General features: G+C 56.3%; 1 protein-coding gene across 3 annotated transcripts in view; it reads right to left on the bottom strand.

The window, feature by feature from the left end:
- Nucleotides 1-16,643: 16,643 nt before the first annotated feature.
- Nucleotides 16,644-25,589, bottom strand: part of MAD1L1 (mitotic arrest deficient 1 like 1) — a 335,477-nt gene continuing 326,531 nt past the window's right edge. For all 3 annotated transcript variants that reach the window (XM_068565792.1, XM_068565791.1, XM_068565793.1), the window contains one exon: nucleotides 16,644-17,331. In XM_068565792.1, coding sequence (XP_068421893.1) covers nucleotides 17,167-17,331 — 165 coding nt within the window. In that variant the 3' untranslated portion in view covers nucleotides 16,644-17,166. The remainder of the gene's footprint in view (nucleotides 17,332-25,589) is intronic.

The raw sequence follows: 25,589 nt of genomic DNA, 5'->3' as shown, positions 1-25,589 counted from the left end.
TTATTCTCTGTTAGGAAGTCAGACTTCAGTCTGTTCACTGGAGTGTGTAGGTGGCCTTCTTTTAAGGTCTGTCTTGGTGTTTACTGCAGTTTCACTGCGATGGATCTAGGAGTGGATTTCCCCTTGCCCTGCGTTGGGTTCACTTGTGCTTCCTTGTTCTGGAATTGGTGTCTTCTATCAGTTCTGGGAAATTCTCAGCCATCTCTTCCCCATTCTTCCCAGTGTTTCTTTTAGCAGCAACAATTAGACAGATTGACCTTCTCACTTGACCGTCCGCGTCTCCTGAGCTGTTTCTTCACCCCTTTCTCTGTGTGACATCCCTGGGACTTCCCTGACTCACTTTCCAGTCCCCTGATTCTCTCTCAAGCTGTGTTTACCTATGTTCAGCCCTCCCACTGCTCTGCATTCAGTGTGTTGTTCTTTGGGTCTATTTTTAGTTCATCATTTTCTAATTCTCTGTTCAGCTGTGTTTATCTGTTTAATCTTTCCAACGACTAAAATTTTTTCATGATTATATTTGTTTTATTTTATAGTTCTTTTCTTAATTTTTATATTCTTTATTATGTTTTCATTTTCCTATTTTGTGTCTTTAAACATACTAAACATGTCTCTTTTATCTCCTGCTTTTGCTGAGTCTTTATGGACCTAGTTCTGTTTGTTATTTGGGGTGATCTCTTTCTTGTATGTTTTGTGATTTTACAGAACTGTATTATCATATTTGTATTTTATATAAATATATAAATAAATACATGTTTGACCTTGACCATGGAAATTCTCTGAGGCCTGGCTTGGGGTGTGTTCCTTTGGAGAAGACTTGTGTTTGCTTCAGGCAGATGCCTGGGGCACTACAGGTGCACTTCAAATGGTAATCGTTACTTTGCCATTTGGGGAACATGCAGAGTATAAAATTCATGTTCCAAACCCACAGCATGGCTGGCCAGTGCCACAGATTCCCAGGGGACTTAAAAAAAAACCCAGCTTTCCCAGGACTAAGGCTGAGACGATTTCCTCCCTGGCTGAGGTTCGCGGAGGTTGTAGCCCTTGCTGTGTCCTGGCCTTAGGCTGGGGTCTCTGATCCACTCCCCTCTGTGTCCTGGGCATGGTGCCCTGTCCCTCTGGGCACAGAATACCTGTATCAGAGCCATGTGCGGCCCCAGGGAACCTGCAGCCTCTCAGACACAGGACAGGCCCCTGTGTTGGCTGCAGGCTTCCAGAATTCCCCTCCTTATTTGCAGGTTTGCCCTGGCCTCTTACTGTACTTTGCAGGGAGTAATCTCAGGATCTCAATCAGAATCTCCTGGGGAGCCTGTTAAAGGAGAGGCTTGGGCGCCGCCTCCAGAGCCTCTGACTCAGAGCACCTGCGGGGCGGGGAGGGAACCTGCATTCCCGACAAGATCTTAGGTGACGGCCAACGCTGCTGCTGCATGGACCACACCTGGAGGGCATTTACCTTCTGATGTCCCCAAACACCTGAAGGACACAGCACGTACTTTTCAGGAACGGTGAGGTCACTCATCCGTGGTTTTCAATCAGGCTAATGTGCCTGCCTTAAAAGACACTATCACAGTGATTTACAAACTTGGGCACGATTAGAACCACCTGGATGCCTGATTAAAACACACACTATACCTGCCTTTGTGTGTTAATATGGTTTCCAAGAATCAGCTTTAGGGTGTACACATGTCACTAATAATCGGTTTTTTTTTTTTTTTTAAATGTAAATTGTTTTTCATTTATTCCTTCTTCCTGTTTTCCTCTTAGCTGTGTTTTCATGTCTTCCTAAATTCTTGGTTTTTATTATTTTTTGTTCAATTATGGAAACATTTAATCCTGCAGTTTTTTTTTTCTCAAAGTCTTAGCTGAATCCCATAATTAAACATACGACATTCCCTTCATCATTTTACAATTTAAATGCAGTATTTTTATTTCCTCTTTGACTCAAGACTTACTTAAGAGAATATTTCAAAAGTCTAATTATAAAATGCTTATTAATTAGAAGTTATATCACATTGCAGTTTGAGAATATAGTCCAAATATAAATACTGATATTTTTTGTTGTGTTTCAATAGATTGTCAGTCTTTCTAAATGTTACATAGGACTCAAGAGGTACATTCTCGGGACTTCCCTGGTGGCGCAGTGGTTAAGAATCTGCCTGCCAATGCAGGGGACACGGGTTCGAGCCCTGGTCTGGGAAGATCCCACATGCCGCGGAGCAACTAAGCCCGTGCACCACGACTACTGAGCCTGTGCTCTAGAGCCCGCGAGCCACAGCTACCGAGCCCGTGTGCCACAACTACTGAAGCCCGCGCGCCTAGAGCCCGTGCTCCACAAGAGAAGCCACCGCAATGAGAAGCCCGCGCACCGCAACAAAGAGTAGCCCCCGCTCTCCGCAACTAGAGAAAGCCCGTGCGCAGCAACGAAGACCCAATGCAGCCAAAATACATAAATAAATTTAAAAAAGAAAAAAAGAGACATATTCTCTGCCTGAATAAAAATGATTAGAACTTATTTGCCCGCTCAGTAAATCGTAATCATCACAGTGCTCAGATTTTCTCTTTTCTTTCTGCCCCCTCGAGTGTCCTGAGGCCCCAGCTTTCTGCCTTGAGAGAGGGTCCAGCCCGTGATGCAGGCAGGGTGGCCGACGCTGAGGCTGCCGGGCGGTCAGGGCGGGGAAAGTCGGACGCAGAAGCGCGCCAGGCTGCTCCCGGTTCCCCCGGAGCCCGCGCGGCCGCCTGGACTCCGCCCCCCCCACCCCACCCCCCGACTCCCTGCTGCACGTCCCTGACCTTCCCCACACCCTCCCCGCGCAGAGGCCGTGTGTCCTAGGCCTGCACAGCTTCAGCCCTGCTTTCCCAGGGGCCGTGGACCAGCTCTTGCCCAGAAAACCAGCAAACTTCTCCGCCACCCAGTGGGGAACCCCACCTTGCTCAGGGAGGTCTGACCACCCGCCCCCCGCCCAGGTCTGTCCTGCTCTCCTGAGCCCTAGGGGCCCCTAGAGTTCTCTTTCCATTTTTATAGGGTCTCCCCTGCAGTAGCTGATAAGCTTTACTTTCTTTATATTGAACTTCCCCTGCTTAAATTACGGTGTGGTTTCTGTCTGATTGGAGCCACATCAAAACTTGAAAAATAAGAGCGAATTAACCCCAAAGCAAGCAGCAGGAAGGAAATATTAAAAAACAAGAGCCAAAATGAGTGAAAGTGAAAAGAGAAAAACAACGGAGAAAAATCAATGAAACCAAAACCTGGTTCTTTGAAAAGGTCAATAAAATTAACGAATCTTTAGCCTAAGGAGGAAGAGGAACAGGAGCAGGAGAAATAATAAGTTGCCAATATCACAGATGAAAAAAGGGACATCGTTACAGCCCCTACAGACTTCTAAGGGAATATTACACACAGCTTTGTCCTCATAAATTCTGTAACTTAGAAGACCACATTCCTTGAAAGATACAAACCACCAAAGCTCATTCAAGGGAAAAGTAAACTGGATAGTCCTATATCTATTAAAGAAATGAAATTCATAACTTTAAAACAGTGCAGAAATAAAACTCCAAGCCTAGATGGCTTCCCTGGTAAATTCCACCAAATATTTAAGGGAGAAAGAACCCAAGTCTGCACATTTTCAGAAGCAGAAGGAGCAGGAATCACTTCACACCCATATTATGAGGCCTTCATTACTCTGATAAGAAAACCAGACAAAGACACACCAAGAAAACTTCAGAATATGCCTCATTAACATAGACCCCCAAATCCTCTTTAACTAGCAAATTGAATGCAGCAATGTCTAACAAGGATAGTATATCATGACCAAGTGGGGTTTATCCCAGGAATCAAAGGTCGGTTCAACACTTTAAAAAATCAACATAACTCACTATATCAACAGAGGAGAGGAGAAAAGCCATGTGGTTACCTCAGTAGATACAGAAAAAGCATATGCTAAACCACCACAGCTTTTCATAATAAAAACTCTGAAAATTATGAATAGCACAGTGTACTACTTTCTTAAGTCAAACAGGGTATCAAAATAACTTCCAGGTAACATCATATCAATGGTAAACCGTTGTCCCCTTTGTAAACAAAGTAAGATCACCCATGACAAGCATTTCTACATAACACGGTGTAGTAGATCCTGGCTAATGCAATGAGGCAAGGGATAGAAAAAAAATGATAAAAATCAGATTTGATGAAGTGAACTGTCACGTGATTGTGAGAAGAGTAAATCCAAAATAATCTACCAACTATTAGAATTAATAGCAAATTTAGCAAAATTCACTAGATACCTTATAGAAAGCTACAGTCATACAGAGAGTGTGGAATTAGTGATCAATGGAACAGAACGTAGAGCTTAGAAATAGACCAGCATATACACAGCCCCTGATTTATGACACAGGAACAACTATAATTCAGAAGGGAAGGATGCACTTTTCAATCAAGGGTTCTACAGTAACTGGATATTCGTAAGAAGAAATGAACCTTGCCCTCACACCATACATAAAACTAATTTGAGGTGGCTCGTATATCTAAACATAAAAGTTCAACCATAAAGTTTCTAGAACATATAAGAACATCCTCGTACCCTTGGGCTAGACAAAGCTGTCTTAAATAAAATGCAGAGGGCGCTAACCATTAAAAAGTGACAAATGAGATAATTAAAACTGCAAACTTTTGTTTGTCAGGAGACATTATTAAGAAAATAAACAGGCAAGCCCACAATCTGGGAGACGTTATTTGTAATGCATATGTCTGACAAAGAATTTATACCCAGAATATCCTAAAAACAAGTAAGAAAAAGGAAAACAACCCGATTCAAAAACAAGCAGAAAACCCTGAGAAAACCATAATTCAAAAAGAGTCTTGTACCAAAATGTTCATTGCAGCTCTACTTACAATAGCCAGGACATGGAAGCAACCTAAGTGTCCATCAACAGATAAATGGGTAAAGAAGATGTGGCACATATATACAATGGAATATTACTCAGCCATAAAAAGAAACGAAATTGAGTTATTTGTAGTGAGGTGGATGGACCTAGAGTCTGTCATACAGAGTAAAGTAAGTCAGAAAGAGAAAAATACCGTATGCTAACACATATATATGGAATCTAAGAAAAAAAAAAAAAAAGGTCATGAAGAACCTAGGGGTAAGACGCGAATAAAGACACAGACCTACTAGAGAATGGACTTGAGGATATGGGGAGGGGGAAGGGTAAGCTGTGACAAAGTGAGAGAGTGGCATGGACATATATACACTACCAAACGTAAAATAGATAGCTAGTGGGAAGCAGCCGCATAGCACAGGGAGATCGGCTCGGTGCTTTGTGACCACCTAGAGGGGTGGGATAGGGAGGGTGGGACGGAGGGAGACGCAAGAGATATTGGGGATATATGTATATGTATAACTGATTCACTTTGTTATAAAGCAGAAACTAACACACCATTGTAAAGCAATTATACTCCAATAAAGATGTAAAAAACAAAAACAAAAAAAAGCAGAAAGACGACTCTCGATTTCTGGTCCTTCCTGGAAGGAGCTTGGAGGCGTCACTCCGTCCTACGACAGGTAAAAGGCTGAACAACCGGAAACCAACACCTCTTCTTAGACCCGTCCCAGCGGCGGGAGGCCACAGGACAGACGCTGACCCCGAGCTGGAGACGGGCCGTCCACACAGAGAATCACGACTTACCGGAGAGAAAGCTCCAGGACGCCAGCACCGGGCAGGGAGGCCTGTGCCGTAACTGACTCAGTGCCGGGGGCGCACGTGGGCCCTTCTGTGCGGTGGTGACTCCAGGGGACTCCGTCCAGGGTCCCCACGCCTGTGTGGGCTTTACCTCCACAAACCCCGCCAGCTTCTCAGAGTGAATGCCTGCTAAGAGCCCCTCCTGCTTCCTGCAGGGGCGGGAAGGGAACCATCCAGAGTCCTTAACAAGGCGCTGGCGCAGGGGAAACTAGTTAACCTGCGGCTAACCCGCGTGGGGCCACCAGAGCCAGCTGATGCCGGGAGAAACGGGCAGAAGATTTAAAGGGGTACAAAGGAATAAAAGAGCACAACGCCCGGAGGGCCAACACACATCCGAGAGACGTCGGCTGCATGGCTTACCAGGAAGAGACACGTGGGAACCACGGTCAGACAGCGCTCGTCAGGGTGGAAGACGTGAGAGGAGGTGGGACGCCCCGTGTCGGCGGCACGTGAAATAACCAGAGCCCTCGCCGTCCAGGGGGGCGCTGGGAGCTCCACCAAAGCCGAGGCTGGGTGCCCTTGACCTGGGGGTGTCAAGTGTATCGCCACAGAGCGGGGCGGAACCAGAGAGCGGCTGCCTCCCGGGGGACGAGCCGAAGGCTGACCTGGCAGGGGAAAGGGGGAACTTTCTGGAACGATACCGATGTGTGTGCTGCTGGGGGTTTGGGTTTCACACGTGTGTGCATTTGTCACCTCAGGATTTTATGTTTCATTGGTAAATTTGACTTCAAAAGAAAGAAACTGTAAACAGAGTGAACTCTAGTTAATCTTACAGAGGCTGAACTATCCAGTGAGAAGGGTATTGATGTCTGTAATTCACTGTGAAATGCATTAAGAAATAAGGATGGATGGAATGATAGATGGAGAGAGATGTACTAGACCAAACGTAGTAAAATATTAATGGCGGAATCGAGGCGGGGAGGGTGTTTACTGTAAAATTCTTTCATCTCCGCTAAATGTTTTTCCTTAAGGAGGAGCTGGGAAAAAAAAGAACCACTGGCAGCGGTGCGGTCCGATCTGTCACAAACAGAACGTCGAGCAGAAGTCAGACGCAGAAGAACACCTACTGTCTGATTTCATTTCTGTCAAGTTCAGGAACGGGTAAACCTGCTCCAGGTGTGAAGGTCACCTTCGGGCAGCAGGGGGCAGGTCACACCGGAAGGGAGCACGTGATGTCCTGGGAACGTTGCGCGTTGGGTGCCGGAAGACGAGAAAACCCACTGAGCTGTGCCTTATGATTTGTGCATCTTTATTCATATTCGATATGCTTCAGTAAAAATGTACATTACAAAAACTCTTAGGGAAACAGGGATAGACTGGAACTTTCTTACCCTGAAGAAAGGTTCCACCTATAATCCACCTACAACCTACGGCCGTGAGACGTTAGAAGTATTCTCTTTTAGAAAATAGCAAAACAGGTCATTGCAAGAACGGAGAAGCACCCCCACGGCCCCTTCCAGGCCCTGTCCGTCCAGTGTAAGCAGTTCAGTAATTAAGATAGTTTGGCATTAATCCTGGGATAGACTTAGTGACCAAGGAAAAGAGTGAAAGCCCAGAAGCGGACCTACTGGTTCACGGAACCTGATTTATGACAGCGCAGGCTGGGGAAGACCGCTCGGGAGAGAGGGGACCATTTAACAAATGCTACTCAGACAATTAGTTATTCATGTGGAAAAAATGAAATTGGATTTCTGTCTCACACCATAAATAAAAATCACTTGTGGACGACAATGTGGGGATTATCTTTATGACCTCACCGTGGTGGGAAGGCTGCTTAATAAACAAGACACAAATGTGCTGGGCGTCAAAGAGATTGAAAAATGGGTTGACACTGAGAACTTTGTTTATCAAAAAATAACACAGAGAGGGTGTAAAAGCAGGTCACAAAGTGGGAGGAGATGATTCCACACAGAAACCAGCAAAGGGATAGTATCAGAGTGTAAAACTCAGGAAGAAAAAGACCCACAACCCACAGAAAAATGGGTAAAAGATGCAAACAAGCTTCTCACAAACAAACACGTGCAAAGATGCTCACTCCTTTGGTGACTGGAGGAAATGCACGTGAAGACCCCAGAGTCGCTGCACTGCACCCACGGATTGGCTGGGCCCGAGCGAGCATCGCTGGGGACACGGGTTTCCTGCTGGTGGAAATGCCAACGGCTCCAGGCACTTTGGAAAATAATTAGGCTTCGTCCTGTAACGCTGAGAGTTTCCAGACGCCACGGTCCTGCAGCTCCACTTCTCGTTAAATTCTAAAGAAACGCTTGCTCCTCAGCCCAACGAGACGCGCCGTGATGTTCACAGCATGTTGCTTTTCGAAGCAAAACACTGGAAACGGCCCAAACGTCTGTTTGATGGGTGAGTGGAAAAATACATTTTTGGGGTATATTTATGCGATGGAATTTTACACAGACAACGCAGATGAACCTTAGAAACACTGCGTTGAGTGGGGATAAGTTGCGTTGATTACAGAGTAAGCACGAAGGCAAGCAACACTGAACCACACGTCGCGTGGCGTGACGTGTGTGACAGCTGAGGACAGAGTGAGCGGATTCATGAGCTTGGAACTCGGGGTGCAGGGGAGCAGGGCCGGGGCGCTTCCCAGCAGCACTATGCCAATATGGGGGAGGGGCGGGGTCCCCGAGGCGCTCACACCCATGACCTTTTCCCTGGCTGTGCCCCGTGCTACGTGGCCAAATTAATTACAAACAGAAGTGGAACCTTTCACACGCCCGAGCATCACGAACAACTCATGCCTGGTGCGTACGCTCTCGAGGAGTAATGATTAAAGTTTCACCCGGCTTAACAGACTTAACAGAAATACACGTGGTTCTATTTAAGCCGACTTGGGTGCGTACCACCGGAGCCCCCTCCCCCGTGGACGCTCAAGCTTCGTCCCACTGTTAGGTCCGCTGGGACAGGCCTCTGAGGAGGTCTCTACAGGGGGGCATGCTGTCTGAGCGCCCAGTACCTGCGGGTGTGTTTGCTTGGCTTTAACCCACGAAATGCAACTTCCTTGAATGTCAAATCCTAGCTCAGAACCGTCCTTCCATCAAAAGCTGGGTTTGGTCCGCCGCCCCCCCCCCCCCCCCCCCCGGCATCGCGTTTTCCCCCGTGGGGTCCACTTCCCGGCCCTGATGCTCCAGGAAGTCGTGGGCTTGGGTTCTTCCCGGGAGCCGGCCCTTTGGAAACTCCGTCTCCTTTAGTTGGGGACGTGCCCTCCCCCCACCGGGGGCACTGCCCACGCTCTGTCCTCTCCTCGGTCACACCCACCACTGTGCGGCCCCTCACCAGCCCTGTCGGGACAGCGGCTGCCCGCTCTGGGCCTCTGACCTGACGCCCCACAGCCTCTGCTGTGTTCCTGCCCTTCCAGGTCCTGAAAGCCCTCCCTCACCCGCCCCTTCTCCACCCATCCTGCTCCCCTTTGAATGGTGAGCTGCCCGTGACCTGGAGTTTTTCCCGGACCGCGAGTTGTGAATCCAGAAAGGCGCCCCCGGGAGCCCCTTGCTGGGCCGAGGAGGAGAGGGTGGTGGTGGGCAAGCTCGGAGAGTCACCCATCCAGGGGCCTGTCTGGGCGTTGGCATCCCCTCCCTCTGCCCTGGGGGTGAGGACCTTCACTCCTCCCTGACATCTGGGCCGCGGCCCCGGCAGACACGCTGTCGGGTGAACCCGGGCCCCCTCCGTCTGGCTGGGCGTCTCCCGTCTCCGAGGGCTCGACGTGTGGAGCGGAATCTCGCTGCCCTTGCGCGTGCATTATCTAGCGATCCATTCACTAATCTTACGCGTCTCTTGAGCGTATTTCCCTAATGCTTAAACACTCGCTCACTTCATGAATGTCAACTAAAAAAATCAACCAATAAAACTTCCCAGATATTTAGATATTGATTACAAACCTTAATCAAATGCTTCTAAACGTTTAATTAAAACCACAAGCTAAATATATCAGATTTGCTTAAATTGCTTCAAACGCCTTTATAACTAGGCAAGACCTACTGCCGTGGCTGAAGGACACCCCCATATGCCAAAGTCCTCATCCCCCGCCCCACCCCATGACTGTCTTTGGAGACTGGCCTTTAGGGGTGGTTAAGGTGAAACAGGTCACGAGGGTGGCGCTTGGTCCAACAGGACGGTGGCCTCGTGAGAAGGGGAAGGGACACTGGAGCTCTCTCTGCCGGATGAGGACACAGGAGCTGGGCAGCCCTCGCCGGAAACCAAGCCTGCTGGCACCAGATCCGAGAGAAAGAAATGTCTGTCGTTTGAGCCTCTCCGTCTGCGGCATTTTGTTTTAGCAGCTGAGCTAAGACAGCACACAAATTATCATAAGGACTTAAAAATGGGGGGATTTGGGAGCCGGAGGAGACGTGGTGGTGAGCACACGATTGTCTGCCTTTGTCCACATGTGCAGAACCGGGCTGAAAGGTGAAATGCGCCCCGATGAGAAAGAAAGAAAAACCTTACAGTCTGCTTACACGGAAGCTGGTGCCGAGGCAATTTCACGGCTCTGCACGTGGTCCTTCCTTATCTGTTACTCTCACCATGTCCCGAGTCCTTCCCGTGGTCGCTGTGGACAAAAGAGAGGGACGCACCCTCCGACGGCCTCCCCGCAGGCCTGGATTCTCTCAGGCCCACTCCTCCCACGGGCAGCTGCGTCCTCCAGGCCCAGGACCCATCGACCTGCAATCACCCGCGTGGACCTGTGAGCCCCACGGGGAATGGAGTCACCGGGTGACTAAGGGCTCCCCCTCCGAGGGGTCGCTGACAATAACCCCCTGCTGCTCGCGGAGCCGGGCTTCTGCTTGTCTCTGGCACCGTTGGTTCCTGTGCGGGAGACGCAAGGTCACAGAGAGGCTGGGATCCCTGGCGGAAACAGAAATACCACAAAACAGCACATGAGGATGCTGGCTCCAAGACAGATGTGTGCGAGCTGCTGGCCCCGGTGAGGAGGCAGTCGTGCACACGCACTGACACACGCAACACACCGCACACACATACACACACGCTCTTGGGGGCGAGCCCAGAAGACAGGCGTCCAGCATGTACAGCGATCATCTCTGGGCGACGGGTAATAAGTGACTTTTCATTTTCTTCCTGAGACTTTCCCACATTTTCCAAATACTTTACAGTGACGGCATGAACGTTACAAGAAAAAGAAAATCCCCAGACATGTTTGTTTCTAAGTGAAAACCACCATGCTGCCCCCGTCGTGGTTGCATAGGAGCTGCTGTGAGCCCAGGCCTGGCTCGGCTGCTGCGGGGACCGTGGGGTCTCAGGGCTGTGTGGCCAGCGGGAAGCGGCTCAGGAGCCGGCGTGTCTCTGGCCACCTGTCCGGGCTGGGTTTGGCCGCTCTGGCCGTCTGGGCCATCCCAGCCCCGGGCCAGCTCAGAAGGGGTTAAGATGCTCCACCAATGCAAATTAGATTTAATTAATCCTTTTCATCAGTTGCAAATATACCTTCTGAACCCTATTAAAAACATGAATATGCAAATGCAGACCTTTTTTAATTCTCATTTTCACGGACTATGTGTTGGGGTTTGATTAAGTGAATTCCGTTAACAGCCTGTAAACCTGGTGCAAAATTTAATTTCCATTTTAAGTTTGAAAAAAAAGAGAAAAACCGGCATGAAGTCTGTTGCTAATTGAGCTAATTATAGTGTCACATCACGGAGGCCACACGCAGAGCCCACAGGCGGAGGGGCCCTGGGCAGGGCCTGGGGGTGGCTCCCAGGGGCCCACAGCCAGTCCTGCTGTCAGATTGTTTTCCAGATGTGGAGACTGAGGCTCAAGTAGGGGAGGAGACTTCCCCAGGAGCCCCTCGCAGGTCGTTGCGTGTGGGCTGCCTGGGCAGCCTGGGCCCCCCGACTCATCGGGGAGGTGGGGGCACCGGGCAGGGAGCCCAGGAGGGAGCCCGGGCCCACGTGTCCCCTCCGTCCGCACTTCCCGGCTCTGCCAGCACCTCCACGAACTCCCGGGTGACCTGCTAGGACAGACACTTCTCCGTCAGTCAAACAGGGAGACAGTCTGACAGCACGTTTAACGTGCACGATGGCTTCCCAGCAATACTCAAGCAACCGTGAGCTGGCACCGCCAGGTGCCCAGGACCCTCGGCACGAGGTCCCCCCGTCCGTGGTGCTGGCGCTCGAGGGCTGTCCAGTCCCACACGGTGGCCTGGGCGCACTCACCACTGAGCGCCTGAAATGTGGCTGGTCTGAATCCAGATGGGCAGCAGGTGCAAAACAAGATGCTGGGTTTTTAAGACTCAGCGCTGAGAGATGGTAAATGAATGTCTCGCTAATTTATATATATGTAATTTAGAGAACTCATTTTTAAAAATTATGATGTAATTGATGTATTAGTTTCAGGTATACAACATGATGAGTCAATATTTGTATATATTGCAAAACTAACTTTTATATGGATTACATGTTGAAATCAAATGTTGGATATATTAGGTTAAATATATTCATTAAAGTTAATTTCACCCGCTTTTTAAATGTGGCTGCTAAAAAATTTCAAATTACATATGCGACTTGCATGCTATTTCTGTCATCAGGGCGGTTCTATGGCTTCTTGAGAAGATGCTAAAGCTGATGAAAAATGTGTATTTTATATATACTATATGTAACACAGGTATATTATAAGTAAAATATGCATAAAGAAATGCCAGGTGGAAGGATACGCAGGCCCAGGTGTGCGTCAGCTTGGGCCTCCCCCCTCCCACCGGCCCCCATAACAAGCAACCACAGCCGGGGCGGCTTAAACAACAGACAGTGACTTTCTCAGGTTCCTCCCGAGGCCTCCCTCCTGGGCATGCAGAGGGCAGTCTCCTCCCTGCGTCCTCACACGGTCGCCCCCCCTGTGTCTGTGTCCTGATCTCCTCCTCTTACAAGGACACCAGTCCTTCGGGATTAGGGACCAGCCTAACGGCCTCATTTTAACTTAATCACCTCTGAGGCACAGGAATTCAACACATGAATGTGGGGACACAGCTCTGCCCACAAGGGAGGGCGAGGCGGCGGGGCTCTGGGGAGAAGGTCCCCGTGGTGGGTAGACAAGGGCTGGCGTGTCTGAGGCTCGCCATGGAGGCCGGTTCCCAGAAATATTAACCAACTGGGAATCACCCCAAACTTCTGCTCACCCTGGAAAATCCGGAGCCACGAGGAGGGTGGGAACCAGACCCACCAGAGAAAGGTTTGCAGGCAAGACTTGTTAATTGGAACCTGGAAATTCGTTTTTGTTTTGGTTCTTCTTTTTTTTTTTAAAGTAATGACCAAAATGGTTCAGAAGAATGGAAGTTCTGAGAGATGCTGTCCATTTTACTTTAAACTGAGAATCTGGTGTTTCTGTAGGTTATTGTTTTCAATAAAACTTCTTAAGTGTTTTGGAAATAACAACAAAACCCCAATGAAATACATCAGTAGATGCTTTTATGGAAAATTTCCAAGACAACTGTTAAGTGAGGAAAAACACCAAGCTGCGGAACAAGCCAGTTATTTTCAAACCACACAGGAGCCCAGTGAGGCCAAACCTTGCGCTGTCTGCCCGTGTGTCAGGTGCACACGGCCATCACAGAGGACGAGCTGGGGCAGGGCCAAGGGGGCTTTTCCTTCACTTGACATTTCTGCTGCTGAGGGTTTTTCCTTTTACACTGAAAGTGCATCAAGATCGTGCAGTTGAAGAAACAGAGAAGAACGAGAAGAAAATGGAAACCACAAGGAGACAGGCAGCAGGGCAGGCCAGAATGCGCGCCGTCGTTGGTCCCCTGTGCTGTATGACTCTGGGCAAGGCCCTGTCCCCCTCTTGGCCGAAGCAGGAATTTAAGCAGTTTGGTAAAGCCACCGGTCCTCACCGTGCGCACACGCATGTACACATGTGACACAGCCATGCACGCACACACAGCACACACCCTTTCCTGTCCTGCCCTAGACTCTACGCCCTGGACATCTAGGTCGCCCCTCCGAGGCTGCCTGGGGACAGAGGCCCGGCCCCTTCCTTGGTCCTGGCATCCTGGCGATACTGAACCACGAGGAAAACAGGCAGGTCTGACCCAGAAGCTGGGTCGTGAGGGCTGCTGACCCCGGCCAGGAGGTCCGGGCCTGATGGACTTGCCTGCGGCCTGAGGCAGGTCCTGCCCTTTCCGAACCCTGGCCTCCTCTCGGACAAGATGCAGCTTGCGGGATCATCACGGGATGGGAAGGAGCGTTGTAAGCTGGGATGTTTCAATCGGGGGCGGGTGGGTGGGGGAGCCTCGCAAACTGGAACGGGGCTTGTGAACCGCATGGGGTCACGTCAAGTGCACATTCTGATCCAGTGGGTCCCAGCATTTCTAGGCGGCTCCTGGGTGACACCGCGGGTCGTGGTCCACACCTGAGTCATGAGGAGCTAAAGAAAGCCCGGAGGTTTACTGATTTCCAGAACACGAACCAGGCGCACAGGGAGGGGAAAGAGACGATGAATAGCTCGCGTCCTTGAGCTGGCGCCTCTGGATGCAGAGGCAGGCCGGGCCCTGCGGGAGGCGGGGGTCCCACGGGGGCCCCGGCAGGCGGCGCCGTCCTCCCTGGGAGCCTTGGGGACACCGGAAGGAGCCTGTCGCACGCCAAATCCCACTCCATCCTGGCAATTACGGTTTGTCCCCACAGCACTAATCCCTTAAAATTAGTCATTAGCGGCTTAACAACCACGTAGCGCTGGTGCCCACTGACGAGCTGGCGGCGGTGGGGTCTCTGCCAGAGCCGGAACCTTCTGGAGCCTGGCTCCCCACCCGAGTGCACCCAGAGCCCCCGGCAGCGGCAGGGCGAGGGGCTGGCAAACTCAGCAGCAGGTGACCGAGCGGAGCTGGGAGAACGTTAGGGGGCCTCCGCGCCCCGTCCCACCTAGACGCGTTCCTGGGGGCTGGGGACGGCCCCTCCTGCGCCTCTTCAGGGAAGGAAATCCCAACTCGGCGCAAGCTCTGTCAGCCTGGGGCTGTGGGTGGTCCGGGCCGGGGGTGGGCTTTTCACCTGGAGGCCGCCTCAGGGACCCCCCCCTTGCCAAGGAAAGAGAAGGGTGAGGAGCCCGGGGCAGGGGCGAGACCAGGCCCGGGTGCTCACGGGAGGCTGGGCCCGGGGAGGCTCGGCTGCCGGGCGCCCACGCTGTCCTCCCACAGACGGGGGGCCGGGTGTGGGGCGTGGGCCCAGCTCCGCTGCTGCAGGACCCGGGCAGGAACTAAGTCTCAGGAGGTGACACGAGGCCGGGGACAGGTGGCCCTGAGGGACCCACGGCACGAGAGGGGCAGCGGGGAGGGCTGACCTGGCCTTGGGCCACGCGTCGCCAGCGGGAGTCAGGGCCGTGGCACGAGCGCAACCCCTCAGCCCCCAACCCTCCAGCGCGTGCCTCTCCCACCGGGGCTCCCGGAGTTCAGTACTGGCCCTGCAACTGAGACCACCACGTGTGGGGGTGCCTGCCCGGCCCACGCACCCCCTCGTAGGCCCCGTGGTGACCCCTGGGTAGAGATCACCAGCTTCCGGCCTGGCCTTCTGGCCAGTGTGACCCCACCAGCCGGGCCATCTCAGCAGCAGCTGGCCGCTCCCGCCTGCCCTGAGGGGGTACTGGCCACGTCTGCCCCGTCTGGGAGCCGCCATCTAGCAGGTGCCGTCTGCATGCCGGGACGCCCACAAGGGCCTCGCAGGGTTATCTGTGTGGGCTAATGATTTTGCGTCAAGTTTTGACTTGAGCCTTTTATCACTGTCAGCGGCCTCTGAATTCAGCAATTTCACACGGGAGGCAGGCCGGGGCCAGGCCTGGGGTGACGGGGACACAGCCTCCGCCATACGGGAGCCCGGCCCCAGCCCTCCACGGCGCCGGGGACGGGGGCAGAGTCGAGACAAGGGCCCGGTCCCCCGCTCCCAGCCTGGGGCCCAACAGCATCTGTGGGACCCTTCCTCCCGCAGAGCAGCAGGGAAGAGCCACTGCAAGCTTGGGGGTCCCGACAGAGGGAGGGAGACGGACGAGGCCCCTCCCCACCCGCCTCGCACGGAGGGGCTCAGAGCCCGAGACGCGACTTCACCCTGTGCTGGTGTGTCCGCGGCACCGGGAAGGGGGCCGCTCCAGTGTGGAGCGAGGGGTGAAGGAAGGTGCACTCTGACGTCTGCCGGAAAACCCCCAACTGGGGGTCTTCACTAAGCGCAGGACCCCCGGGACCGCCCTCCGCCTGGCTCGGCAGAGTTTCGCGCGAGCATCGCCGCCCCGCCCCGCCCCCCCCCCCCGATTGGTGACGACAAAGAAACATGGAGCCTCGCTCCTCCCCCGCGAGATGGCGCGGAGGGCGCCCGGAGCGTCTGAGGGGGTGGGGAGAGCAGGACCGGAGTCCAGTTCCGAGCAGCCTGTGGCCCTGGGAAGCCAGTCCGCATGCCGAGCCTCAGTCTTCTCATCTGTGAAGCGGGAACAGCACTTTCCTCCAGGGCCGTATTGGCGGTCGAACCAGCCGGGGGCTCCGGGTTCCGGGCCTGTGCTGACCTTGCTGTGACCCCGGGCCTGGCTGGGCCTGGTCTGTCCGGGCCCCCGTTCACAGACCGAGCTCCAGAGCGACTGTGAGGGGGGTGGGGTGTGAAGGGCGGGGGCGGGGCAGCCCCAGACGCACAGGCCACGCCTCCCAGGGCTCTGGGCTCTGCAGAGGGGCCCAGTGCCGGCCCTCCCCGCCCACCTCCCCTGACAATGGCCTCGAGACCTGCTGTGGGGCAGCACCGTAGGTGAGGTTACGCCCCGAGGCCGCTCCCACCCACCTCTGCCGGGCTCCCCGGCGGTAGGCGGTACCCGCCGCGCGCGCCTGCAACAGGCACACAGGGCGGGGACGTCAGGACGGCGGGGGGTGCCGAGCCGTGTGCGTGGAGGGGCCCGTCAGCCCAGGGGCTCCGACGCACACACAGTGAGCCGGGTGGGGGCTGAGGGGAGCCTTTATTTCACAAGCGCCGGGAACTTCGCCGGCAGCCCAGGTTCACCCACAAGGTCCAGGCGCGGCCGGGCTTGAGCAGGTGAGGCAGGGGTGCCCGGGGGAGGGGACAGGAAGCCGGCCCAGAGCGCTGCCCCCGAGGTCCCCCACCGCTGCCTCCTACCTGCTCTCCAGGACGGAGGGTGAGGAGGTGGTGGCCTGTCCCTGCAGAGCGGCCGTGAGCCCAGGGGTCGGGGAGGGGCACCCCTGAGCCGCTTAACCCTGCCCACAGGGGTCCTGTGCACAGGTGCAGGTGCAGGTGCAGGTGCAGGCCGCCTGGGCGGGGTGGCTGGGGGGCACGCAGGAGTCCCCATCAGGCCCTGACGCTCACGGCCGTCTGGGCAGGATGCCGGGCCCTGTGGATGGGGTAGCTGGCCTGGTAGGGCTGGGACCCCAAGGGACGGGCCTGAGCGGGCTCCTGCCGGCTGCCCGCTTCCGCCTTCAGAAGGCGCGGGGCTGGGGGCCGCAGGCTAGGCCACGGTCTGGCGGCTGAAGAGGTCAAGGGTGAGGGCGCTGAGGAAGGCGGGGATGCTGGCCTGCCGCAGCAGGTGCAGCCCGATGAGCTCCTGCACCGTCGCCGTCCGAGAGAACTCCGTCTCCAGCAGCTGCATCTTGGTGCCCGAGGGCCCCGCGGCCTGCAGGGTGGGCGGGAGACACGGGAGATGCCGTTAGCAGGTGGGCCCTGGGCGGGTCGCCCCACTCAATCCCCTGTTGCCCCAGGCTCCAGACGCGGACGGGCCATCTGCCCAAGTCCAGGCACGTCCCCCCAGGCGAGGCTGTTTCTCGGGCCTCCTGGGTGGGGGGTGTCACCCACGCTTCTGGAACCTAGAAGCCAGGACGGGGGCGTGCGCTCCAGCTCACCAGCCCCTCCGGGTCTGTCCACCCTGAGACCCCAGCCCTTGTGAGGACGCCCCGTGCCCGGCGTGAGGGCCCTGTGACAGCCACGAGGCCGCAGGCGCCCCGTGCCCGGCGTGAGGGCCCTGTGACAGCCACGAGGCCGCAGGCGCCCCGTGCCCGGCGTGAGGGCCCTGTGACAGCCACGAGGCCGCAGGCGCCCCGTGCCCGGCGTGAGGGCCCTGTGACAGCCACGAGGCCGCAGGCGCCCCGTGCCCGGCGTGAGGGCCCTGTGACAGCCACGAGGCCGCAGGCGCCCCGTGCCCGGCGTGAGGGCCCTGTGACAGCCACGAGGCTGCAGGCGCTCCGAGGCGGGTCTCACGCCGCCCCGTGGGCCGGGGGGACGGCCGAGGGGCCGCTGTGTCCGGGCCTCTCGCCCACTGCCCTTGGGCACTGCTGCACGTCAGGGGCGGGCTCTCTGTCACTGGCGGCGGGGCTGCCTCTCGAGTCCGCTAATCCGAGTTCAAATCCCGCCCCTTCCGGCTGTGAGGCCTCGGGCACAGAACGGAGGGGCTCCCAGCTGAGGGCACCGCTGGGAGCTAGCCCACTCGGTGGGCTTGCTGAAGGGCGGCAGGTGGGGGCCAGGCAGTCCTGGAGAACCCAAGAGGGGCCAATTCCTTTCACTGCTTCTTTACGCAAACGCGTCACCTGTGATTGGGGAGGTGCCACGAAGGAAGACGGGCCAGGCCTGTCCCCCAGTGATTCGGAAGACCAGCCTCTAAACACCGTGTGTGCCACACGGTGGGACCCCCAAAACTAGCTGGTCAAGCCCTCACGTGCAAGTGGGGAGACCGAGGCCCAGATGGCTCGGGGCTGGCCTGGGTCACAAGGCAGGTGTGAGCAGGACCGAGCCCAGGGCAGGTGCTCCTGGGGGTGCAGGGCAGCTGGGGGGTGGACAGAGGCCCGAAGGTGCCCAAACACTCGGGCAGGGCTCACAGGGAAGCTCCCTCCCTCCCTCGGGCAGGCCTACGGCAGCTCCAAGACCCCAGATGGCGCCCCGACGTGGGCCTCACCTGCCAGCAAGCCCATCCCAGGTGAGTTAGGACCCCCGGGGCCTGCCTGCTGGGGGCGCAGGCCTGGGGAGAGGCCGTCGTACACCAGACAGAAGCCTGTGGCCTGAGACCCTGTTCAGCAAGGCAGTGGTGCTGGTGGGGCAGCTCAGGGGAGTCAGGAGGCGAGTGGGGTGGCGGCCACCGCGGGCCAGCCCCCCCACTCATGGAATGACCACCTGCCCACCCTGCCCGGTCAGCTCCACCCCTGCTCGGAGGATGAAGGCCACCACTCCGCTTGGGGAATCCCAGGCTGGAAGGGACACACCCGGGGACGCGCACACCCCCATGGGAGAGCCCCCTCCTTCCCAGGCAGCCGACCAGGAAAGGCTTCTTCCCGCCGACCCCCAAACTCGCCCGCCAGCCGGAACCCTGGCTCCGCCTTGGCGGGCGCCCGCTTCACCAAGATTCCTGTTAACGGCCACCAGAAAGCGGAGCAGCGCCGCCTGCAGCCCACCCACGCGGCGGCCCAGGCTCAGGGGAAGGTGGACACGTTCCTCCCAGCCCACGGGGACCCTGAGAAACGGCCCCCGCCAAGACACACGTCTGATAAAGGACTCGTGTGCAGGGTCCACCTGCAGCTCTTACAACTCAACAGTAGAAAGACAAATGACCCGGTTAAAAAGTGGGCGAACAATCCGAATGGACCTTTTCCCAAAGGATACAGGCAAATGGCCACACCACCACCTGTCTTTAGGGAAGCGCAAATGGAGCCCACGGTGAGACCCGCCTCAGGCCCGCGAGGACAGCTGTAACCCAGGCGACGCGGTGCTGGGAAGGCCGCGGGGAAGTAGAAAGGCGGGCACGGCGGGCGCCGCGCAAACAGTCTGGCGGTTCCTCACGAGTGAGCCACGTGGCCCGGCAATTCCACTCCTGGGTACGTGCCCAGGAGAAGTGAAAACACACATCCACACAGGAACCGGCACAGGAACGTTCACGGCAGCAACATTCAACGTTAAGTCAAAACGCAGAAACAACCACCGACAGGCGAACAGGTAACGCTGCGCTGTACACACGACACCACGGACGACCCTCGAGAGCACACGCCAGGCCAGACACGGAAGGCCCCGTCGGTGTGACTCCACTCGCTCTGGCGAGTGCCAGAGCAGGCAAAGCCGCCGAGACGGGGGCTGGGACGGGGGTCGGGGAGGGAGAAAGGGGAGCGGCTGCCGGTGGGCATGGGCCTTCTCTGTGGGGGATGAAAACCTTCCAGCGTCAGGTGTGGATTACAGCTCAGCAGGGCCGTCTGCAACAAAAGGCTCCCTTCTGCCCAGCAGCCTGAGGGTGCCCCCCCCCCACCCCCGGCGGGCCCAGCAGGGCACAAGGAGGCCCGACAAGGTGCAGGCCTGGATGTGCCGCGGAGGGGGGCCCTCCGAGACCCCAGGGAAGGAGCGGGGGCATCTCGGAAGGAGCTGCTCCAGCTCTGCATCGGCCTGCCCCCTGCCCTCCGACCCACGACCCAGCCGAGCGGCCTCGGAGCTCGCGGTGCTGAGGCCGTCTTGGCTGTGTGCCGTCTCACTCGGCCCCGGCCCCCGCGGGCGGCCGGCCCTGCTCCGTTGCCCGTTAACACATTCAGCCTTGTCATAATGGTTCAACACAGACCATTTTCCAACAAAAATAAGAGAAACCACTCTGACCTTTACCAGGAAAATCCTTTAATTTCTGCCTCCTGCTCTTGATTCTGAGTTTTTCCCCCTAAATGTCAGAGGGGCCGGTTCTCCTGCAGCTGTCGGCTCAGCACAGGCTGGGTGGGGGGTTAGGGGGAGGAGGGAGTCGGGGGCCCGAAAGGGCAGCCGAGTCCCCTGGCCGTGCGGGTTAGGGTTAGGGGCAACCCCGGCCCGTCCCCCTCCCCCCAACCTGGCCCTCCCCCAGCCCCTGCTCCCCCGAGAGGTGGCCTTCCGCTCCGACTTAAACTGGGGGTCCTCTGGGCACCTCCCCAGGCCCCTGCAGGCTCTGCGTGCGGGTCAGACGCGCCTCGCGGTGTCTGCACCGGGGCTGCCACTCCCGGCGAGCAGGGCCGGCTCAACCCCGACCAACAGGGAGCCGCCTGGGGGCCCCTGTCCACCCGCGGGCATCGCCCGGGGCTCGCTCCGCCCCCGGGCAGTTCCGGGACCCCCGGCCGCCCTCAAGACCCGGAAGCTGTGGCAGGGGTGGAGGTGCGGGAAGGAGGGGCCCAGTGCTTCTCTCTCATCTCGACCCGCGTCCAGGCAAACCCCACGGCTCCCGGCTCCTCCCCTGACGTGGTGCCCGGGGCCCGTGTCCCGGTTCCACGGAGCTGCCGTGTTCCCAGGACGTGCCCATCAGCCTCCTGCGTTTAGCGCTACCTGGTCCCCGGGTACCTCGTACGGCACTCTAATTAGGGGCTGTTCACTTAAAACCAGGGCGCAGTTTTTAAAAAAGCAAACTGCCCAGTAAGATGCGCTGACCATGCTGGACGGGAGGGGTCAGGCGTGTAATAAAAGCGCCCGGCTTGAGGGACACGTGGGACCAGGTCGGCCCAGTCCAGGGGGTGGCCCGGCCTCAGGCCCAGCCCGCTGCCTGCCCTCCGAGGTGACGGGATGCAGCAGACACTGCTCTCTGCCTGGATTAGCTGTGAGGAAATCAAAGCACCCCCGTCTTCAGAGCAGAGTCAGGGCTTCTCAAGCCGGAATCTAACACATTCCAAGTGCTTTCATGCGCTCACGGGCTGACCTGGGGAGGGCGGCTTGTCCCGGCCGGCCAGCGTCCTCTTGACACTTCTGCGCTGGAGAAGGCCCTGGAGCCGGCACTGGGGGTGCCCCCTCGGGCGCCCGCCGCCCCCCGCGCAGCACAGCCCCCGACAGCAAGGACGAGGCTGCTGGCGAGGGCATCGGAACAGGAACGCCGGTTGGGGAGCTCACAGGGCTAAGATGAAAGGTGGTTCATTACGGTTTTCTGGATTCTCCAGGGTTTTTACTATGACTGCACATATTTGTAATCAGTGAAAACAATATCTAAATTATATCCGCAAGGCCTGAACAGCTTTGAGAATGGGCAAATACACACAGCGTCCCTGCTACAGGCATGTGCTGACGTGTGGCTTCACCGGCTCCCAGGCCGGGGGCCGAGCGGGGCCCGCGGTGGGGACACACGGTGTCTGGGACTGGGGCTCGTGGGATGCCCTGCCACGGTGCCGTCACCACCTGTCGGCCTCCAGGGCTGGGGTGAGCTTCGCGGGGGTTGAGGGGGGAACACCTGGCTGGCTTCCTCCCAGATCCTCCCCGCCCGTGGGAGGGCACCTCCGGGGGTGCCCCCGCCCGCCCGCCCGCCCCCGGTGTCCTGGGCCACGGGTGACACCCAGCGTGGCGGCCGGCGGCCTGCAGACGCTGTGGAAGTCTCTGCGCCGCCGGCCCACCTGTGTTCTTTGGAGAGATGCACGCACAGCCACCTCTGGCTCCCTGAGAGCCTGGCCCCGTGGAGCCCTCCTCGCCGGCCACGAGGACGAGCTCTCCCGGCCCACTCCGGCTGCTCTCTCCCTCGCCTGGCGCCTCGAGGGCCCTGTCCCAGCCCGCTGTGGGCCCACCGGCGCATCCCTGCCGCCTCCAAAGCCCGGCCAGCCTCCCTCTCCGAGGGCAGATGCCTCCGCACCCCATGAGGCCGGCCGGGCGTGGCTCCCAGACCAGGGGCGACTGGGAGCGGCCGCTGAGCTCTGGGTCCCCAGAGCCCAGGGCAGGTGGCCGCGGGAGGCCCAGGCAGACGCTGATGCGTGCGAACAAGCAAGGGACACGGCGGCAAGTGGGTCAGGACAACTTGGCCAGAAGCTGAGAGCGCTGTCCCGGCACGAAGTTCCAGGGAACGGAAGCTGGCAAAAAAGCATGTCCAGCAAAATAGCTCACCCAATTATCCCCGCTTAATTGTACTGAAAAAACATCTAAATACTGCACGTTCTAATTATACCAGCGTTATTGGAATTCACCGTCCCCAGCTAGGGGTGACCTTTCCCAAGAGTGATTGTGGGGGGCAAGGCCGGGCACCCCAACAGTTGCAGATCCGTCTCAAACCCGCAATTATTATTATTATTATTCTATTTATACCGCCCTCCATCTTCCTAGATGCTCCGCTTTAGATCCACACGCAGCTGCTCCTGCAGCCTCACGAGGGGGGAGGGCGCACGCGGGGCATCGAGGCCCCGAGCGGTCACTTCCAGGAGCCCTGCCCCTCACAGGTGGGCGCCCGAGGCCTCCTTCCAGGAGGTTCCTGGGGGCAGAGGCCCGTGGACAGGGGAGGTGCGAGTGGGGGTGGGCACCACAGAGCCAACCGCCTCCTTCCACGTTCTCAGGGGGCAGGGGCCAGAGAGGACCCGAAGGCCCGGCTCCCCCGGCCCTGGGCCCGCCGCCCCCCCGGGCCCCCGCCTCCTCCGTCAAGTGGGCTGGGCCACGCGTCCCCTCCAGCCCTCATCCAGGAAGCCTCCCCCTCCTCGCTCCCCATCGAGACAAGTCACACAGCCTCGGAGTAATTTTGTGTGGAGCCCGCGGGGGCCGCGGAACCATCTGAAGAGCGATGTGGCTGGATGAACGGCAGCGACGGAGTCAGAAGCTGGGCTCACCGCTGGCTGCCCTCCTGTCTGCTGTGTGACCGTGGGCACATCACTTCACCTCTCTGAGCTGGACTTTCCTCAATTTAAGGGGGGACGCATGCCTGTGTTCCCACCCCAGAGGGCTGCTGGTGGGCTCAGATGATAACACCTGTCAAAACGCTCGGCAGCCTCCGGGAGAAGCAGGGAGATTTACCCACCTGCCTGAAACAACTGGAAAAATGAGACACAAACACGCAACAGTGCTTTCAAGTCCTGGGACACGTGGGAATGAGGGGCACGGTCCCGGGAGACGGGAAGCAAGCCCTGTGACGGCCCCGTTCACCCCTCGAGAGACTTTCTGGGCACAGTGAGGGAGAGGCCCGGGCAGAGCCGGTGGACTCTCTGAGCTGAGAGTCTGGGGAGACCCAGGCGGCCAGAGGGTGCAGGACAGAGCGCCCGAGAGGAGAGCCACGCCTGGAGGAAGGACTGAGCGGAGGGTGCCCGAGCACTCAGCAGGGTACTGATCAGCACACAGGTAACAAACCACCTGAGGCAGGAAAAAACACCCACGAGGATCAGAGCAAACACCACCAGCGCAGGAGAAGCTCCTGCAGCTGGAGCAGGGCCCGTCCTCAGCGGCCACCCCAGAGAAGCCCACCGTCACAGGGCACACGAGGGCCTCCCCTCGGAAGAGCACAGTCACCCTCGACTCTACATGCTGCTCTGGTCCCGCTCACAATTTTTTTTTTTTTTTTTTTTTTGGCCACACCTGGCGGCATGTGGGATCTTAGTTCCCCAGCCAGGGATCGAACCTGCGCCCCCTGCAGTGGAAGTGCAGTGTTAACCACTGGACCGCCAGGGAAGTCCCTGGCTCACAGCTCTTAAACTGAGACCTGAAAGAATCTGCTTCCAAGTAAGTAACACCCCTGAACAAAGTTTGGGAGCGGTCACAGGAAGACAGAAACACCCCAGGCCCCAACGGGAAGAAATTCACCACGCCTGGCACCCGTCAATGATGACAAGCATGCAAAAGTCAGGAGCATATGATTCCCAGTGAAGAGAACAAGCAATCCGCTGAAACGGATCCAGAACTGATACTGATGCTAGAATCAGCAGATGACATTAAATCAGTCATTATAACTTTATTCCAGGTGTTCAGAAAGTTGAAGATGTACAAGGTACAGAAAAAGCTAAACTGAACTTCTAAAGGTGAAGACTAAGTGTCCTGGGTGGGATTAACGGCAGATCGGGTGCTGGGGAAAGAAGTTTAGTGAACCTGAAAACAGAAACAGAAACCATTCACAATGAAAGAGAGAGGAGAAAAGAATGAAAGAGAAAGAACCGTGCACGCGAGAGCGAGCTGTGGGGCCCTCGAGGGACACACCACACGGGCACCTGAGCCCCTGGAGAGGCCGAGATGACGCGTGTGCAGGCGGCTTCTGAGACGGCTCCCAGCGACCCCGCCTCCTGGCACTGGCATCCCGCGCAACCCGCTATCCTAGAGGTTGATGGACTCTGCGTAAAAAATACGGCACAAATGACGGGGCGTCGCTTGTGAGGTGGTGTCACAGTGGACCGTGGCTCTGACCTGCTCTCACTCTCTGGTTCTGGCCTCTGACGAAGCAAGAACCAGAGAAGCCATGAACCGTCCACATGACGAGGAACTAGCTGAGTGCTGCCCACACCCACGTGAGTGAACTCAGGGGCTGATCCTCTCCTGGTGGGGATGTGAGGTGACCACAGCCTGTGAGAGACTCTGAGGAGGGGGCCGGGCTAAGTGCACTCAACTCCTGGCCTTTGGAAACTGAGCGACTAAGTTTGGGGATAATCTGTTACTCAGTGATGGATTTTTACCAGTACAGGAGGACAGAAAAAATACTTGGAAAAAATAATAGCCCAAAACATTTGAATGTGATGAAAACTGTAAACTGGCAGATCCAACAAGTTCAATGAACCCCAAGCACAAAAAAATAAATGAAGAAAATGACACCAAAGTACATGGTAATGAAACCACTCTAAATCAATAATGAACATTTTTAAAGCAGCCAGAGAAAAACAAACACATGACCAGAGGAACAAAGAGGGCTGAAAGCAGATTTCTCACGGGAAACATGGAAGCCAGGTGGCAGTGGAACAGTATCTGTAAAGCACAGAAAGAACAACAAAACAAAACCAAGTCAACCTAGAATTGTACACCCGGTGAAAATGACATGTAGGACCTGAAAAAACTTATTATCGCCAGCTGACTGATACTACAAGAAATGTTGAAGGAAGCCCTTCACAGAGAAGGAAGATGAAGATGGAAATATGGGCGTACACAAGAAGAATGAAGAACACCTCATTCCTTCAACGAACAAGGAAGTGGAAGCTGCATATGAAATACGTGAAAAAACTTAAAGTATTATCTAAATATCTT

The sequence above is a fragment of the Eschrichtius robustus genome, chromosome 16 (genome assembly GCF_028021215.1).
Source record: "Eschrichtius robustus isolate mEscRob2 chromosome 16, mEscRob2.pri, whole genome shotgun sequence".
Lineage (NCBI taxonomy): Eukaryota > Metazoa > Chordata > Mammalia > Artiodactyla > Eschrichtiidae > Eschrichtius > Eschrichtius robustus.
This window is presented reverse-complemented; position numbering and strand designations above follow the sequence as displayed.